The 16,053-nt window shown below is 43.9% G+C and overlaps 1 protein-coding gene across 1 annotated transcript; it reads left to right on the top strand.

Annotated features, from left to right (window-relative positions):
- Positions 1 to 544: 544 nt before the first annotated feature.
- Positions 545 to 4,511, top strand: LOC108981399. The gene is made up of 5 exons (XM_018952545.2): positions 545 to 967; positions 1,897 to 1,960; positions 2,177 to 2,341; positions 3,573 to 3,638; positions 3,772 to 4,511. The coding sequence occupies exons 1-5, from the start codon at positions 678 to 680 to the stop codon at positions 3,967 to 3,969; spliced, it is 783 nt and encodes a 260-aa protein (XP_018808090.1). The 5' UTR covers positions 545 to 677; the 3' UTR covers positions 3,970 to 4,511.
- Positions 4,512 to 16,053: the final 11,542 nt, after the last annotated feature.

The following is a 16,053-nucleotide window of genomic DNA, read 5'->3' as shown; positions in this document are numbered from 1 at the left end:
TTCAAGAGTCTTTATTCTTATATATATATATATATTTATATTCGTATACATATATTGCTATTACTTCCCACCATCAGTATGAATATATTTTGACAAATATATGCTGATATTTTTATTTTTGAATTGAGAGGATAAAATACAGGCAAATGATTGCCTTAACATCAACTTCTGCTGTGTGGCGTCTATTTTCTCAACAACTGACAACGAATAAAGAATGGACGCCCGTTTTTTTCCAAATAATAAATTGAACAATAAAACTCACACTATAATAATTCTAATAAATAAAATAAATAAGGGGATAAATGAGATCAAACAATGTGGACATCTGGGTTGGGTTGGGTTGGCTTGGTGGCCGTTAATCTGGTTGCAAGTGGGCTTGATGGTAAAAAAAAAAAAAAAAAAAAAAAAATTACAAAAATAAATAAAGTATTTGGTCTCCACGTGGCAACAGCTATAACGTCAATAAAATAAAACAATTAAGCATCCTCCGGTGGCGGCGGGTCCCAATACTCTTTTTTTAACTCTTTCCTATCGTTTCGGCTGCAGATTACGATAAAGTAAAGCGCATTTTCGGAGGAAACCAAAACGAAGAAAAAAGACGGAGGCGAAGGCGAAGACGAAGACGAAGCCCTAAAAGCTTGCTTCTTTGTTTTAACTCTTTGTGGCTACTGTTGGTGATGGCGGATTTGGAGAAGGGAGAGTGGGTGGGGCGTGAGAAGGAGGAGGCTGAGGAGAAGGAGGAGGCTGAGGAGAACGAAAGGCTTCTGGACGGAATGGCGGTGTTGGACTTCGATTTGCTTTGCTCAACGGTGGCTTTGCAGTCTCAGCAAGGCAAATGGAGGACCTTTGACAGCCTTGGAGAAGATTTACAAGAAGACGGAGGGGAACTCGGCGGGGTCCTTAGGATGTGGGAGGGTGAAGTTCTTGACTGCTTCGAGGATCGTCGCATCGCTCTCGAATCGGCTTGGTGCGTGCGTTTCCATCCCTCTTTCTTTTTGTTCTTCTTTTGCCGTGATTCTATAGGCTGGGGCTGTTTGTTTCTGCGGAAAACTATTTCCCAGAAAACTTTTCGTTTCTCGAGAAAAGAGAGGAGAAGAATAAATTTCCGGTTTGAAGAAGCTAAACTGACTTTGCAGCCATGAGATATTTTTCTTTCAGAAATCTTCTGACGGAAAGCGTTCCGAGGAAAAAGCTTTCAGATCATCTGGAACAAAATTAGTGCAGAAATTCAGGTTTTCAGGAGAGATATTATTCAAGCGTATTATTATTAGAAAGGGTGGGAACGAAAAAGAGATTTCTTTCTTTTTTCTTGGAACATCTTTTTTTTTTTTTTTGAGCTCCAAGTTCTACGGATTTCCTTTACGCTCGAGCAGAATCCTAGTAATTTTTATTTTGTCGCCAGGCTTGGACCATGAGAGGACTACTCATGATTTGCGTTGGTTATGTTTTGATTTTCCCTCTTTCTCTTCTGGGTCGTTTAAATATTATGGTTTAGTTTAATCCTAATCATAATTCATAGACAATTTTATCCGCTTTTTCCTTGTCTGCCCTGGTAATAATTTTTGGCACATGCTTTGCGTGACTACTACGCCCGATGGTCGTTGCTTTCTTGCTCTTTGAGCTTATGGCTGTGTCGGAAAAAACTAGAAAATGATAAAAATGTGTTGCTGTTTGTACACATAGTCTTTGCTCTTGTATATGTCCGTGTACTTGGGCTGCCTATTCTTATGATCAATAAAATCCTGTTTATCGATGAAAAAAAGTGTTGCTGTTTGTGTTTTATGGACACATAATTTATTTCAACGTTATCGTTGAATTTTCTTTGTTGTTTACTTTTCCAAACTATTATTCATAGTTTTATTACCCTTGTGGTTGACCGTGTATTTGATGTTGCAGTTGTCCCTGCTACAGATTTGGGAAGAACATGAGACGAGCTGGTTTTGGTTCTTGCTTTATTCAGGTAGATTCCGCAGCAATTCAACGGAAATAAAAGTTCAAAATTTTTAAGATTCCCGGAGAGTGTGGGAAGTAACGATGACGTTTTGATTTGCTTTGCATTTAAGCAATTAAATAGCTTGACTATATTTGTTCTATATTTCACTTCTAAAATTGTTCTCGTGTTCAATTTATCTTTTAATAACTTGTCAAAAAACTTATCTTTTGAATTTTTTTGTAGGGAGCCGTTTATTTCATCCTTGCAGTTGGCGCTCTTTTGAACTGGATTGCCTTTCTTGTCACCAAGCGGCACTGCTTTCTATATTTGGCAGTTGCTTTTACAATTTGTATAGGAGCATATTTGGGCTTTTTCCGTACGCAGATAAAGAAGAGATTTAACATTAGGGTGAGCATTTTGTCTGCCATTGTGTTCAATTCCTCATTCACTGCCACTGCTTCTTATTGTCTTAGCCCAATGTGTTTATTTTGATATGTTAATAATTTTTTCTATAAGTTTTGTGTTCGTCTTCAGAATTATGTACCATTTTGTACTCTTCAAGAGTAATCATACACTTATACCTCCTTTACTACTGGTTTACTATCCAACTATTTTTATTTTTTCCTTTTGCCATTTGAATCTAGATTAAAAATCTTAGAACATGATCTTCTTGCATAATCTAGAAGAAAATAAATTCAATCAACCAACTAATCATGTAATTTAATTCAAAATAAATTCATTTTTATAAAAATTGACTCAAAGAGCAAAAGAAAGTCAATTTATAAAATTGAATTTATTTTTAATGAAATTACATGATTAGTTGGTTGATTGAATTTATTTTCTTCTAGATTATGCAAGAAGGTCATGTTCTGAGACTTTTAATACGGATTCAAAGAGCAAAAAAATAAAAATAAAATAAGAGTAGTAAAAGAATAGTAAAAGAAGTGTAAGGGTATCATTACCCATTGCACAATGGTTTCTCCAAAATCCAACATGATTGCCACCATTAGTTGGGTTTTTGGTTGTCTTTAATCACATGTTTGGCCAAATCTGGCCAAAAATTCTGTGCTCTTTGGATGAGCGCAGAAGGTTCTTTTCCACACCTTATTTCTTTGTGGGTCTGTTATGGTATTCAATGGATCTTTCATGACTTTCTTATATCATTTTCTAGCTCCAACTTGTAACTGGGTGTTCTCTTTCATATGCTTCGCTACACGTATTTACTTGTTTTAATAAAACTTTATACTACTTTTGAAAGAGGATGAACTATGGAGTAGTTGTTAAGTATAAAGGAGGGGTCTGGAAATTGAAGGAATTGTGTTCTGCATGGTACTTTAGACTAATATTATTGTGAGTCTTTCACTATAACACATCCATAAAGAAACATCCTTTCGTGAAGGATCTGTTTCTGTTTTGCTTTAGTTAAACTCTCATAGTGGCAGAAATTTTATTCTCTTAGTGGAGTGTGATCAAGCTCTTGATATTTTGAATACCTTCAGGCTCTTCTTTGTTTCCTGCAATCTCAATAAGCTATCAGCAAAATTTTGCTGCTTTGTGTATCTAATCCCAGTTTTTTTTTTGGTTTCCTTTTCCATTTAATGAATGTTAATGAGTATGCGGTAAACATAACTGTTTTCAGGGCAGTGATAGTTCCTTGGATGATTGCATCTACCATCTTGTCTGCCCTTGCTGCATGATATGCCAGGTCCTCCCTCATCTTACAACACCGCACAATTTGATTGCTTCAGATAATTTGCATTCTGTAAAATGCTTTGGTAAAATTGGTTAAAACTCTTATATTCCTGGAGATTTATTAGTATTCTGTTAATTTGGAATAGGAGTCGAGAACATTGGAGATGAACAATGTCCAAGATGGAATTTGGCATGGTCGGGGTGACACAATATGCATAGGAGGCTTTCATGAAGGGAGTAAAGCATTCTTTGAGCTTCATCAACCATCTCCTGTAACGATTATGGCCCCTGAACCGTGCAACATGCAAAAGGGTACAGAGGGTAGTGATCACGTTTCAACTTAAGAACTTAGGCATTCAGAAACATTGGTCTGCAATTTCAATAGTCGCCAGACCTATGAATTAATGCTGACTTCCTATGCAATATCTTTCCCAAAGAGAGCAATGTTATGCAGGCTGCATGGTATAAGCCAATTTGTTTTCAGGACTAGGCAGTTGCTTGCATCTGAGGGGAAAGGTTACCTGTTCCACCTTCAAAGTACTGGCTTTGTGGATCTGCAATATTGGCTTGCTATGAGAAAAGTGATGAGGAAGGTGCTCGTAGGTGGATGTACATAAAGCAAACCATGCTTTTAAGAGCGATTCCCTGTTCTCTAATATGTTTTCTGCAATGCTACACTTCGTCCTGTATTTTATCATATTCAGTCGCCGATGTGATACATCTCAAATGGTTTCATAAGTCAACTACCTAGATGGAAACCAATTTAAGGTCTGACATATTGTCCAATACGATTGAGAATGATAAATCTTAGAATGAAGAACAGTATTTCTCAAATTTTTAAGGTTTAATTCAATGGTACCTAATGCCATTGTCATCGTTAACTTCTGTTTGGTGGAATGGTATTTACGATCATCGATCTTTCTGGGTTCCTTTGATACTCTGTTTATTTGGTTGGGACCATGAGATCAAGACATTATTTGCAATGATTCTTACTTAAACCCCCTAATTTGTATATATATCCAGAAAATCCCATTAGTCGCTTGAAATTAGATTTATTTCCTCACACATTGTTATCAGTCAGCTTGTGGTGTTGTGTTTGTAGCTGGTGTCATCACGGTCAAACAAGATAAGCTGTATAATCCTCGATTTTACCGCTAGCATGTCGTTGGTGGAGATACACCATAGCTTCAAATCTTACAATTTTTTAGACTAACCTATTCTTCAACCTATGAATGATCTCGTTGTTCGCATATAAGTATATAACAAAAGGCTCTGCTCTCCATAAGAACATTTAACAGGGTTGCATGAATGAGTTTGGTTAGTAAAGAACGGGAAGATTCAAACTAGTGACTTCTTTGCGCGACATGATCTTTTTTTGCATGAGTGAGACGTTTGTAAACATAAAACATGGCTGATATTTAAATGATACGACTCATATAAGACTAACTTGACTCGAATTGATGTTGGGTTTGATTGAATCGAGCTCAAGCGCCGTGTCGAATAACATGTTCATTTAAAGTCCCTAACCATGAAAAATGATGAGAATATGAAATAGGGGATTTCAAGATATCTTGCTCTCTACAATGTGAAATGAAGCATGCCTTGCAATTTGTAAAAATGTGAGAGAAATCGAGATGCAAACTGCCTCATTTGGAATACAGGCACGAAAAGACAAAAAACCCACACCAGAGCTCACTAAGGCTTTAGTTTGGATTGACAAACACTCTCATCTCATCATTACAACTTTCACAAATTCTCACATAAAATATAATAAACAATTCAATTTTTTTAAATCTCAAAATAATAATAATATTAAAATAATTTTTAAATAATATTTTATTCAACTTTTAACTTTATTCTTATCTCAACTCACTATCCAAACTTAACATTTACATAGGACAAAAAAAAAACATCCAGAACAATGGAAGGACAAGGAAGTAATTTAATGCATCATATACATTTATATGCAACCAAAATTAATGCGCCGCAAAAGAGTATATTTATATATATATATATATATATATATTGTAGTGTTACATATATCTGAGAGAAACAATTGCAAAGGGAAGAAGAATAAAAAAGAAAAATAGAGTGATTGTAGGTGATGCGTAGCGGTTGGTCAATGGGTAGTACAGAACTTAAGGAATTATTTGGGTATAGAAACGATTTTATCTAATTTTATCATTATAAATTTTTTAAATTTTACATAAAATATAATAAATAATTTAATTTTTTTAAATTTTAAAACACTAATAATATTAAAAAAATAATATTTTATTCAATTTTTAACTTTTATTTAAATCCATTTTATCTCATCTCATTATTCAAACGAAGCCTAATTCATGAATTTTCGTCACAACTCGCAAAGAAAAGCAGTAAAAAGAAAACTTGTTTGGATAAGAAGACGAAATAAGAAATTCTCAAAATTTCTTTCTCAAACATCAATATTCAAATACAAAATATTTTTTAATTTCAAATCTTTAAATTTTTTTTATCCAGTCATTATAATTTTTACAAATTTCAAAACAAAATACAAAATTTTAAAATACTTTAAATAATTTTTTAACGTTATAATATTTTTATTAATTTTTTTTTTCTCTCATTTCTCAAAACCTAATAATAATATATCTTAACTCAAACCACTTTCTAGCTATTCTCAAATTGACAATTTATTACTATTCACAAAATTCTAAAATACTTTAGGTGTACAAATGAGCACTAACAATCTATACGTATATGTTAGTGTAATTGAGAAACCCATACTCACTAAAAGGCTTTGATTTCCACGGATTGGATGATAACGGTAAACATGGTTGACTCAAGCATCCTAACAAAGACGAGATAGTAAAGACACCTTTGAGGGGACTTATCCCCTAGACTTGGGTTGGGCTGAGCGAACCGGCCCAGGCCGATCCAGAAGGCCCATAGTGGGAAGGGGTAGAAGATGCGCCTTGTGTGGGGATCGGTCTGAAGTATGGATTGCTCCTGACCACCCACGATCATGGCATCAAGGTCAAATCAAGGTGTCAGGAAGGACACTGACACCCAGGCACTGAATGCAAGACATACGGAAGCGTTGACAACTCAGGAGCAGGGTGTCAGGGACAACCCCCTGCACTCGGGTACTGACGGCGGACTCGCCTAACCATGGCGACATCGCATTAAATGGATGACAATGCCAAGCACGGCGCGACCTGGACTAAGGTGTCAGTGGTCGCCATGATCAAGCATGGGTCCTACCACTTGACGAAAGGTTGACATGGAACGCGGCAGGGAGATGTGTGCAACACCCCCAAGACTCAGTTGATAGGTACGGATGACAACTCCTCGAATCCCTTTTCTCAGAAGATCGCATTGACCAGGTCTATAAATATCCCTTTACACCCTCTAGGGAGCTCTCTCTCTGATTTTGAATACTTTTCTCTTTCACTTGCTTGGCCACTCCATCCCAACAACTAACTTAGGCATCGAAGGTACCATGGCGTCCCGAGCCTCCCATTCTCTATCTCAACAAGATCCAGATTGAGCTCAGCAACGTGGAGTTGCCCAGGCCGTGAAACACGACATCAACAATGGTGCCATCTGTGGGATACTTTTCTTTCCTATAGTAGCGTGTCCTTCGCATGCCAGCAACGACGCGCTCCCAAGCCTTACGTTGTGAAGAAGAACAATTCGAAACAATGGAAGCAAGAGTTAATGAACAAGGTGAAATGATACGGAAGCTGATGGAGGTGACTCTCTGCCAGGAGAATGGCTCCCTACAGAGAACCAACAGGGAGTTGGAGAGAGGCGAGCATAACCACCACTCCAAGTCCCGTCGAGTCCTTGAGGTAGGGGCAGCCGAAGAAAAGCGGTGCAAAATGCACCTCGAGCTTCGTGAACTCGGGGACAAATACATCGAGATGGCCAAACGAATGGCTATGGTGGACTAGCTGCTCACCAGCATGACCCTGCCGTAAAACGCTGAGGTTATGGTGGTCTCCTTTCCCCCAAGATTCAAAGTTTCACAAATAGATGCATACGACGGGTCCAAGGACCCCCTGGAACATCTGAAAACATTCAAGGCCCATATGACCCTGCACAGATTCCCGAGAGAAGTAGAGTGTAGAGCGTTTCCTCTCACTTAGAAGGGGGCGGTGAGAACATGATTCAGGTCCCTGCCAGCTGGTACCATCGACAGGTTCGCTGAGCTGGCCCATCTCTTCCTGACATAGTTCATGGCAAGCAGGAAAAGGAGGCATCCCGAAGCCTATCTCTTGATGGTAAAGCAGTGGGACGACGAAAGTTTGAAGTCATACCTTTATCGGTTCAATAGGGAGAGCATGACAACAGACGACCAGGATGAAAAGATCACCCTGGCGTCTCTGCTAGGGGGGTTGGGCCTGTAACCCCTTTATGACCGAAATCGTGCGGAAAACCCCCTCTTCATTAAGGGAGTTCATAGACCGAGCCAACGGTTTCATCAACGCCGAAGACACGCTCCTGCTGCTGATAGCCCCCTGGAAGATAAAGTTGGATCAGGCAGACAAGAGAGCCACCGAGCAGAGCAATAGTGTGGGCCAAGAAGGTAACAAGAAGAAGGCACACGAGACCAAGAGCAAGGAAGAGCAGTATACTTGTGAGCGGGTCGGACCATGCACACACTCTAGCATGGCCTTGGAGGCCGAAAGAAACCCAAGCCCGCAGAGAGAACAACAACAAGGTCCGGCCCACCCCAAATACTACACCTACCACCGCACTGATAGCCATAGTACAGAAGACTACTTCACCAGAAAGTGGAAGATGGAGGAATTAGAAGCACTGCTAGACCGATGGGGTGACGAGTGGCATGCCTGACGACCCAATGGTCAAACGTGGAAACAGAGAAGTGAAAGTCTAGCAAGGCGAAGGGCGGGAGGATGCCCCAGAGTAAGTCCGCGCTGAAGAAGGCCGACCAGAGGGAATGATCCTGTGGGAGAAAACTGCATGATTGTGGGAGGATACGCTAGGGGAGGGACCACCTCCTCGACGCGGAGGGCCCACGCCAGAAGGGCTTGATATGAAGAAGTGTTCACCACCAGCAGGGCGGTGCTGAGCTCCAGGAGCCACTCGGAAGGGATGATCATAACCTTCAGTGAGAAGGATGAGGATGGCATCTTTCACCCTCACGGCGATGCCTTGGTAGTGACCGTGCAGATTGCCAACTACACGACGAGAAGAGTCCTAATCGAAGGAGTGCAAGAGGCTATCGACCTGCCTTCACTGCCGACCTTGAGGAGCTGGATGAGGAAGTTAGGGACAAGCAGGCGTTGCAGCAGGTAGAGCCTAATGAGCCCTTGGAGTTGGTTTCGGTGGACTCGCAGAGACCTGAGTGAACTGTCCGCATGGGGACCAGAATGGCCCCTGAGCTGAGAAGATCCGTAAAACTGCTCCTTCCCGAGCATTGAGACGTGTTTGCCTGGAGCCACGAAGAAATGTCCAGAATCGACAAAGCAATCATCGTGCATCACCTGAGTGTGGATCCCAAGGATAAGATGGTCAAGCAAAAGCATCGCAGCTTTAGTGTAGAGAAGTATGCAGCCATCGCCGAGGAGGTGGACCGCCTCTTAGTCGTGGGGTTTATTAGGGAGGCCCAATATCCCAAATGGGTCTCTAATGTGGTCCTCGTGAAGAAGGCGAGTGGGAAGTGGAGAATGTGTATTGACTTCACTGACTTGAACAAGGCCTGCCTGAAGGATAGCTTCCCCTACCATGCATAGACCTGATAGTGGACTCGACGGCTGGGCACCCCTTGCTCAGTTTCATGGACGCATACTCGGGGTACAATCAGATTAGGATGAACTCGGAAGATGAGGAGAGGACAGCCTTCATCACCGACCGGGGACTCTACTGCTGCAAAGATATGCCATTCGGTCTAAAGAATGCCGACACGGCTTACCAACGGTTGGTCAATCGAATGTTCAGGGAGTAGATTGGAAAAAACATGGAGGTATATGTAGATGATCTCTTGGTCAAAAGTAGAAAACCCGAGCAGCATATCACCGACCTTCAGGAGGCTTTCGCAGTGCTGAGGAGATACCAGATGAAGATGAACCCGCTGAAGTGTGCCTTCGGTATTGAGTCGGAGAAGTTCTTGGGCATCATGGTCTCGAAGTGAGGATCCAGAAAAGGTGGAGGCAATAGTAAGTATGCCCCTACCATGAACGATTCACGAGGTCTAGAGGCTAGCAGGGAGAGTAGCAGCCCTGAACCGTTTAATCGCACGGTCAATCGACCGTTGCCTTCTTTTCTTCAAGGTCCTTAGAAAGGCGTGGGAGTGGGACGCCGAGTGCGACTGGGAGTTCAGCAAGCTGAAGGAGATTCGGCCCACCCATCACTCCTCAGTCAGACCAAGCTAGGATAAAGCTTGACTGTATACCTGGCGGTAACCTCGAACACTGTGTCTCTTGTCCTTATCCATAGCGAGGGAGGGGAGCAACAACTTGTCTACTACACGGGTCGAGCATTTCGAGGAGCCGAGGCTAGATACCCCCGAATGGAGATGCTGGCATTCACAATCATCATTGCCGCCAAGAGGCTAGGGCCATAGTTCCAAGCTCACTCGATGAAGGTGCTCACTAATGTTCTTCTTAGAAAAATATTATAGAAACCAAATGTGTCTGGCCGTATGATGAATTGGGCAATTGAACTGAGCGAGTTTGACATTGAGTATCTCCTTCACATAGCAGGTGCTAGCAGATTTCGTAGCCGAATTTTCAGACTTTCCAGAAGAGGTGTCTATTGCACCCAAGGTAAGCCCTGGCAGGTCTATGTCAACGAGTCGTCCTGGGGGGTGTAGGGGTGCACATCATCATAGAGCTTGGGGAGGAGCATGGCTACGCGATCAAACTTAGCTTCAAAACTACCAATAACGAGGCTGAGCACGAGGCACTGCTAGTGGGAATGTCGGTGGCCAGGTCATTGGGAGCCACTGAGATCGAGGTAGAAAGAGGCCCCCCTTCCGGATTACACTGTATCCAGAAAAGTTGACACACTGGTTATCGGGATCAGCGTATCCGTAATCTAGCCATCACCGTTGGAGTGGGCCGTCGATATTATAAAGTACCTCGAAGAAGGCCTGGTCCTCGGCGACCAAGAAGAAGCACAAAAGATTAGAAATAGAGCGGCGCGTTTCACGTTGTTAGAAGTAGTGGTGTATAGAAGAGGTTTCTCTGAGCCCCTCCTATGGTGCGCCTTGCCTGAGGAAGCCCAGTATGCTCTAGCTGAGATACACGAAAGAATCTACGAAAATTACTCTAGTGGAAGGGTGGCGGCGGCCAGGGTCATGCGTGCAGGGTACTTTTGGCCCCACTCCCTCCGGGATGCAAAGGACTTCGTGAAGAAAAGTCCCGAGTGCCAAGAACATGCGCCCTCCCCCATTGTTCGCCAGAAGAATTGACATCCATCATGTCCACCTGGCCCACACAATGGGAGCTCGACCTTATCGGCCTGTTTTTAGGGGGCAAGGGAGGTGTGAAGTTTGTAGTAGTAGTAGTTGACTACTTCACAAAGTTGGTGGAAGTTGAAGCGCTAGCGACAATCACGGCCCAGGCCATCACGAGATTCCTCTTGAGATCTATAGTCTGTCGGTTTGGCATTCCTCAGAGCTTCATATCGCACAATGTAAGATAGCTCAACTGCTCGCATTACCAGGAGTGGTGTGCAGAGCTCAAGATCAAAGCCAAGTACTCATCTCCGGGGCACCCGTAAGCCAATGGACAAGTGTAGGCTTCCAATAAGACATTGTTGAATATCTTAAAGAAGAAGCTGGGGGATCAGAAGGGGAGATGGGCCGAAGAGCTTCCCGGTATATTATGGGCCTATCGAACGTCCGTTAAGACCTTCACATGAGAAACACCTTTCGCACTTGTTTATGGGACCGAAGGTGTAATTCCAACAGAGGTGGGAATGCCCACATACTGAGTTCAACACTTCAACCTAGACCACAACGACGAGGGATTAAAAGAAAACCTGGACCTCCTGGAATAAAGACGAGAAGAAGCAGCAAGTCGGATGGCGAACAACAAGCGGAAAGTTGAACGATACTTTAACAAACGAGTTTGACCTTGGGCCTAAAGGGTAGGAGACTTGGTCCTAAAGCAGATGAGGGTCACCACCCAAGAAGAAGGAAAGCTAGGTCCCCGATGGGGAGGGCCCTTTGTGGTGATGGCCAGTGAAAGACTTGGCTCTTACCGTCTGAAGGACTAGGAAGGTCGCGAATTGCCCCACCCATGGAATGCGGAGCACTTGAGAAAGTATTTTGTCTGAGGGCCACAGTTTTGCCCAAAAATGTAACCAACGACTTATGAATGAGAAAACACTTATGATTTCACCTCCATTTGCCTTTATCTAAACGCCCCAAACATACAAGCTGAGTCTCTAGACTCGTCATGATGCATTGGCTAAGGCCAGAGCCTCCCGAGTTCTGCCCCATCGACAGCTAGTTGGACATAAGTCCCTTGACTTGCCAGTTGGACACAAGTCCCTTGACTTGCCGACCTTCCTGCTACAAACTGAGACTCTGGACTGGCCATGATGCATTGGTTAGGGCCAAGGCCTCCCAAGCTCTGCCCCATCGACAGTTAGTCGGACACAAGTCCCTTGACTTGCCGACCTTCGTGCTACAAGCCGAGTCTCTGGACTCGCCAAGATGGATTGGCTAGGGCTCTGCCCCATTGACAGCCAGTCGCACACAAGTCCCTTGACTTGACGACTTTCGCGCTACAAGCAGAGTCATTAGACTCGCCACACATGCATTGGTTAGGGCTAGTGCCCTAGGGCTCTGCCCCATCGACAGCCAGTCAGATACAAGTCCCTTGACTTGCCGACCTTCATGCTACAAGCCGAGTCTCTGGACTCACCACGATGCATTGGTTAGGGCCAGGGCCTCTCGAGCTCTGCCCCATTGACAGCCAGTGGGACACAAGTCCCTTGACTTGCCGACCTTCGTGCTGTGAAGAAAAGGAAAACGCGGTTGCACAAAGGAAAAACATGAAGTGATGGACGCAAGAGTAAAGGAAACACAATTGGAGTAAAAACATAAGGTGAATATATATCATTGTTCTTTTTACGTTGATGGCCAGAGCGGGCATGGAAAGTGCAAAACAAAGAAAGGGAACAGAATCAAGGCGGAGGAGGAGCATCACGGAACGCCAACGGCATTTGCTTCCTTCCCAAAGTATTGAAGAACCGGTAGGCTTAGTGGTCGGGCGCAAGGGAAGAAAGTTGGAAAGCGTTGAGGTCTGCTGAGGCGTTCTCTCTTAGGTAATCCCTTAGACGCTCGAGGCCTTCTTTATATCTGTACTCCCAGGTCTAGTCCCAAATAGCTGGCACACTTTGAGTCTGGGACTCGAGAGCCTCCTCAGCAGCCTGCAAGGTCAAAATTGTGAGGTCCTAAGCTAAGACAGTATCCGACACCTGGATGAGATCCTCCTCCAAGGAATGGGTTCGGTCCCAGCGTTGCTGAGCAACGATCCTCAGCCTGCAGACAGACTTCATTAGCGCAAAGTAACGGAGAAGCAGCCATGTGCGCTACGCAGCCTTCGAAGCCCTCGCACTTTTGAACCTCCGAAGGCTCCTCTGAGCAGAATGCAACTCGCCATCCAACCTCAGAATTTCCCTTTAGCCTAGCCTCTCTCCACACCAAGGCGTTGGATTTCCCTTGTGAGCTGCTACATTTCCTCACTTGCTGAGGCTAGCTCCTTGCCCTTCGAATTCTTATCCTTGTGAAACCCCTTGTTCTCCGAGCGCATGAGTTTGTTGGACTCCCTCAGCGTGTCTAGGTCCTCCATCAAACCATTGCGCACTAAGGTTAGCTCGGTTATTTTCTAGTTCACCTTGCGAACCTCTAGGCGACCAAGAAGGGATAGGGAGCGAAGCGCCTGGTTCTCCTCCTTAAGGGCTTCCCGTTCACCCACGATCATATCCGCTAGTCGGTCCATAGCTTGAAATTCGAAAACGATAATTAGAGGAAAGATGACAAAAAGAAAAACTAAAGTGCTGGGGCCGGCGATACCTGAGCAAAGTGGGGTCTGAGCTTCTATACTTCACGCTTGACCACTTTGGCCCAGGACCACTCGAAGCTCGGGCCCATCGCTTGGGTACTTTCGATCACTGGATGAGAGGACGGTCCAGAACCAGCCATCATCGAAAAAGATGAAAGCACCTGAGGAACAGTTCAGGAGTAACCAAGCCTGGGCTCGCTTGAGCCCCACTAGTAGCAATAGGTCCCTTTGAATCTTGGGCTCCACAAGGAGAGGAAGGCTCCTCCAACCCGCGACCCTAGCCCCCAGACTCCGGCTCAACTTGGGAGGATGTCCCCGTCCAGAAATCTTCTAGACCACCCGAGGTCATGCTCTCCACATGAACAATGGAGGTTGAGGAGGAGGTCAACTCCACGACTATGGGTGTTTCCTCGACCGCAGGAACGACCTCTCCTACCTGGGGCCACGCTGGATCTTGGGAGAAGGGTTGTGGCACTTGGTCGTCTGAGACCAAGAAAGACTCGACGTTGAGCTCGGGAGAGTGACCTAGCAAGGGTGAGGAGGTGGAGACCCGGTCGTTGTTGCCCTCTTGTGCTTGGGGGGAACCCAGCTCGGGCCCCCCGTGGTGAGCAAGGATTGAAGGTCTTGGGCTTCATGCAGAGCTGTGCTTTCAATTTTTGTTTACTTTGGGTTTTTTAACACCTACACATTCAAACCATTTGTTAGCCCGTGAAGAAAGGTAAACAAATATTGAAATATAACTCTCAATCATTTCAGCCCAAGTGACAAGGTCCATTTTATGAGAGTGTAATAATTAGTCATATTTATATAACTAATCAACCTCAACTGTCTTACTTTCAGCAAGTATTTTAAACAAAATATCTTGACATTCAGTTATCTATGAGAACAAACCAAACCAAGTGAATAGACACATGTTCATATCAAAAGTGAATCAAAACCTGTCCATATCAAAAAGTCAGAAACACAACCAGAAAGATAGTGCAATGTCAGATGTGTTAACCAAAATCATTATACACAAATTCAACTCTAACAAATAAAAGGAGGGAGTCAGGAGTTGTAGCGAATGGGAGAGGAAAAGGCATCAGGCATCTTATCCCTGCCTATGGAGTTAAAGACTTGATAAGCGGCACAATTGGCCTTGATATATTTCAGCTTCAACTTTCGCAAGTTAACCTTGGGATGGGCAAGTAGGTGATCTCTCAACTGCTTAAGACCAAGCTTATGATCAAGGCCGTAAGCCTGATTACGGACGCGGCGAGCAGACGATATCTGGGGAGAAACTCGAACGATCTCCTCCTGAGACGCTTCCAAGTCAGCCTCCAACTTGATCACCTTAAGATCTAAAGTTGCTAGTCTTTTCTTGTGGCCTTCTGAAACTTCGTGCATCTGCAAGAATCGTTGGCCATACTGCTTGAGCTCCCGATTGACTTCCTCAAATTGGGCTTCAACATTGAATATCTCACAATTGGCAATGTTGAGCTAAATAGATAGTTCCCATTGGGCCTCCTCAAATTGAGCTAGGCAATCAGCGTAACATGAACCACGCTTTTGAGCCTCCTCCAGCTCCTTGTTCAAATGGTTGAGACGATCACGAAGCACATCGTTCTCCTCCTCCAAGACCTTCACCTCGAGATGGCATCATGCCACCTCCTTCTAAGACTTCCCTAAATTATACTAGAAGTCGCCCACCTTCTACCGAAGAAAGGCGACATGATCTTCCAAAAAGTGAGAGTACGACTCCAACTATAACATGCTCCTAACCATCTCATCCCGTTCTTTGCTAGCATCTCGCCTTCCCCACAAATGAACGCATTGACTGGTTCTCCTCCTCTAAGTCAATCTGGTTGTCGACGATCCAAGCCGCAAGATGATCAACCCCCTGGGTAATGAAGCAAGTCACGACTCCGGAGTAGCAAACACACAAAAGCAAAGATAAAACGTATTGGAGATAGAAAACCTCGAGGCTTCTGCACCATGGCAAGAATAGCTTCCCCCGATGATTGGCAGCTTGCGAGGTAAGGTCGGTAGCATGAGAACTTGAGGGTCCAGGCATCCTTGAAAAAGTAAACACTCCCTCGGTGAGGGGAACAAATCCACCTATCTCACCAACACCTTGGGAGGATAGGGCACCCAAAGGACATTGAGGAGAGAAAACAAGAGTTGCAAAAACATCTTCCCTCGGTTGCTCAATTGAGCCCGAACAATGGCCCTCAACTGCAGGATCACTTAGCAGCATAGGTGAGAAAACATCACCTCCCATAGGTGAAGTATCAAGGTTCCTGGCAGCCCAACAAAGCCTACGGGATTGCCTCCAACTAGGGATATTGCCTGGAAACATGGGCTAGGAAGTACTACCCCTACTGGAGAGGTACTGAAGGGCAAGGAAGAGATAGACACTCAACCACT

Source organism: Juglans regia, chromosome 4 (genome assembly GCF_001411555.2).
Source record: "Juglans regia cultivar Chandler chromosome 4, Walnut 2.0, whole genome shotgun sequence".
NCBI classification, from domain to species: Eukaryota; Viridiplantae; Streptophyta; class Magnoliopsida; order Fagales; family Juglandaceae; genus Juglans; species Juglans regia.
This window is presented reverse-complemented; position numbering and strand designations above follow the sequence as displayed.

What these genes read in the sequence shown, in the direction of transcription:
- LOC108981399 (XM_018952545.2), top strand. Translation starts at nt 678, where the DNA reads ATGGCGGATTTGGAGAAGGGAGAGTGGGTGGGGCGTGAGAAGGAGGAG. An exon ending in TTGGTTCTTGCTTTATTCAG is followed by an intron (nt 1,961 to 2,176) that starts GTAGATTCCGCA and finishes ATTTTTTTGTAG; the next exon opens with GGAGCCGTTTATTTCATCCT. An exon ending in CTTGCTGCATGATATGCCAG is followed by an intron (nt 3,639 to 3,771) that starts GTCCTCCCTCAT and finishes AATTTGGAATAG; the next exon opens with GAGTCGAGAACATTGGAGAT.